The sequence below is a fragment of the Grammomys surdaster genome, unplaced genomic scaffold (genome assembly GCF_004785775.1).
Source record: "Grammomys surdaster isolate TR1022 unplaced genomic scaffold, NIH_TR_1.0 126086, whole genome shotgun sequence".
Lineage (NCBI taxonomy): Eukaryota > Metazoa > Chordata > Mammalia > Rodentia > Muridae > Grammomys > Grammomys surdaster.
In genome coordinates, this window is record NW_021620894.1 from 1,134,309 (window position 1) to 1,136,041 (window position 1,733).

The 1,733-nt window shown below is 45.1% G+C and overlaps 1 protein-coding gene across 1 annotated transcript; it reads left to right on the forward strand.

Annotated features, from left to right (window-relative positions):
• The first annotated feature begins 471 nt into the window (after window positions 1-471).
• Window positions 472-1,404, forward strand: LOC114611202 (olfactory receptor 8B12). Its single transcript, XM_028755853.1, has one exon. The coding sequence runs from the start codon at window positions 472-474 to the stop codon at window positions 1,402-1,404; it is 933 nt and encodes a 310-aa protein (XP_028611686.1).
• The last annotated feature ends 329 nt before the right edge of the window (window positions 1,405-1,733 follow it).

The window sequence follows — 1,733 nt, forward strand, 5'->3', positions numbered from 1 at the left end:
CACACACACACACACACACACACACACACACACACACACACACACACACACACACATATGGGAGACACTGTCATAGCTCTGGTGGTATCTGCCTGTCAGGACTCACTCCAGGGAAGAGGCTCATGTTTCAGCAACTTGCTCAGAGGCAGAAAAGGGGAAGGGATAGAAACTGGACTAACTTCAGAATCTAAGATATACCCACTCTGTTCAGAAGCTCTCTTGGGTACCACCTGCTTTCATCCTAGAGGCAAAATGTAGGCTTTTGCCATGGGAAACTGGGAAATAGTAAAAACCTTCCTGTCCAGTCCTCCTCTCTCTGCTCTTTCCCTCTCTTTCTCCTCCTCCCATCCCTCTCCCATCCCTCCCCCTCTCCTTTTTCAAAGACAGTATAGATTTAAGAGGATGTATAGTGATGCTTCTTCTCCTCCACTGGCTCTCTTCTTTGTCACACAGGCCTACATCCTGAGAAGAATGACTGTCAAGAATTCCTCTGTGACAGAGTTCATCCTTGCAGGCCTGACAGACCAGCCAGGACTCCGCATGCCCCTCTTCTTTCTCTTTCTAGGTTTCTACATGGTGACTGTGGTGGGGAACCTGGGCTTGATCTCCCTGATCGGGCTGAACTCTCACCTGCACACCCCCATGTACTTCTTTCTCTTCAATCTTTCTGTAATAGATTTCTGCTACTCCACCACCATCATCCCTAAAATGCTGTTGAGTTTTATCTCAAAGAAGAACATCATCTCACACCCAGGGTGCATGACACAGTTGTTTTTCTTCTGTTTCTTTGTTGTCTCTGAGTCCTTCATTCTGTCAGCCATGGCATATGACCGTTATGTTGCCATCTGTAACCCTCTGATGTACACAGTCACCATGTCTCCCCAGGTGTATTTGCTCCTTTTACTGGGAGTCTATGTGATGGGTTTCTCTGGTGCCATGGCCCATACAGGGAACCTAATGAATCTGACCTTCTGTGCTGACAACCTTGTCAATCACTTTATGTGTGACATCCTTCCCCTTCTTGAGCTGTCCTGCAACAGCACCTTCATAAATGAACTCGTAATCTTTATTGTGGTGGCCTTTGATATCGGCGTGCCCATTGTCTCAATTTTTATTTCTTATGCCCTCATCCTCTCAAGCATCCTTCGCATGCATTCCACAGAGGGTAGGTCCAAGGCCTTCAGCACCTGCAGCTCCCACTTGATTGTGGTTTGTCTTTTCTTTGGTTCTGGGGCTTTCATGTACCTCAAGCCACCTTCCATTTTGCCCCTTGATCAAGGGAAAGTGTCTTCCTTGTTCTATATGATTGTGGTACCCATGTTGAATCCTCTGATCTACAGCTTGAGAAATAAGGACGTCAAAGTTGCTCTGAAGAAAACCTTGGGTAAGAGAATATTTTCTTAACAGAGGAGCAGTATCATGAGCTACAGTGGTGTGATTGGTCAGTGAGCAGTATTCATATGGAAAGAGCTCTGTTTGGAAAAGAAAATACAGTGTCGCCATGTGGGGTTCAAGCTCTCATTATTTTTTTCTGTTCTTGTACAATAAGAGAAGTTTCTGGCACTATGAAATGAACCCGGGTCTTCATGGATGCTGTGCAATTGCTCGACCAAAAAACCACATGCATTCCAGAAACAGGGTTTTAAATCCTTACATTTGAAAAACATTTTAACACAACTCTGTTCCTCCTGACGCTTGCTCTGCTTAAGCTGTTCCAAAACTTATTTTTTTTA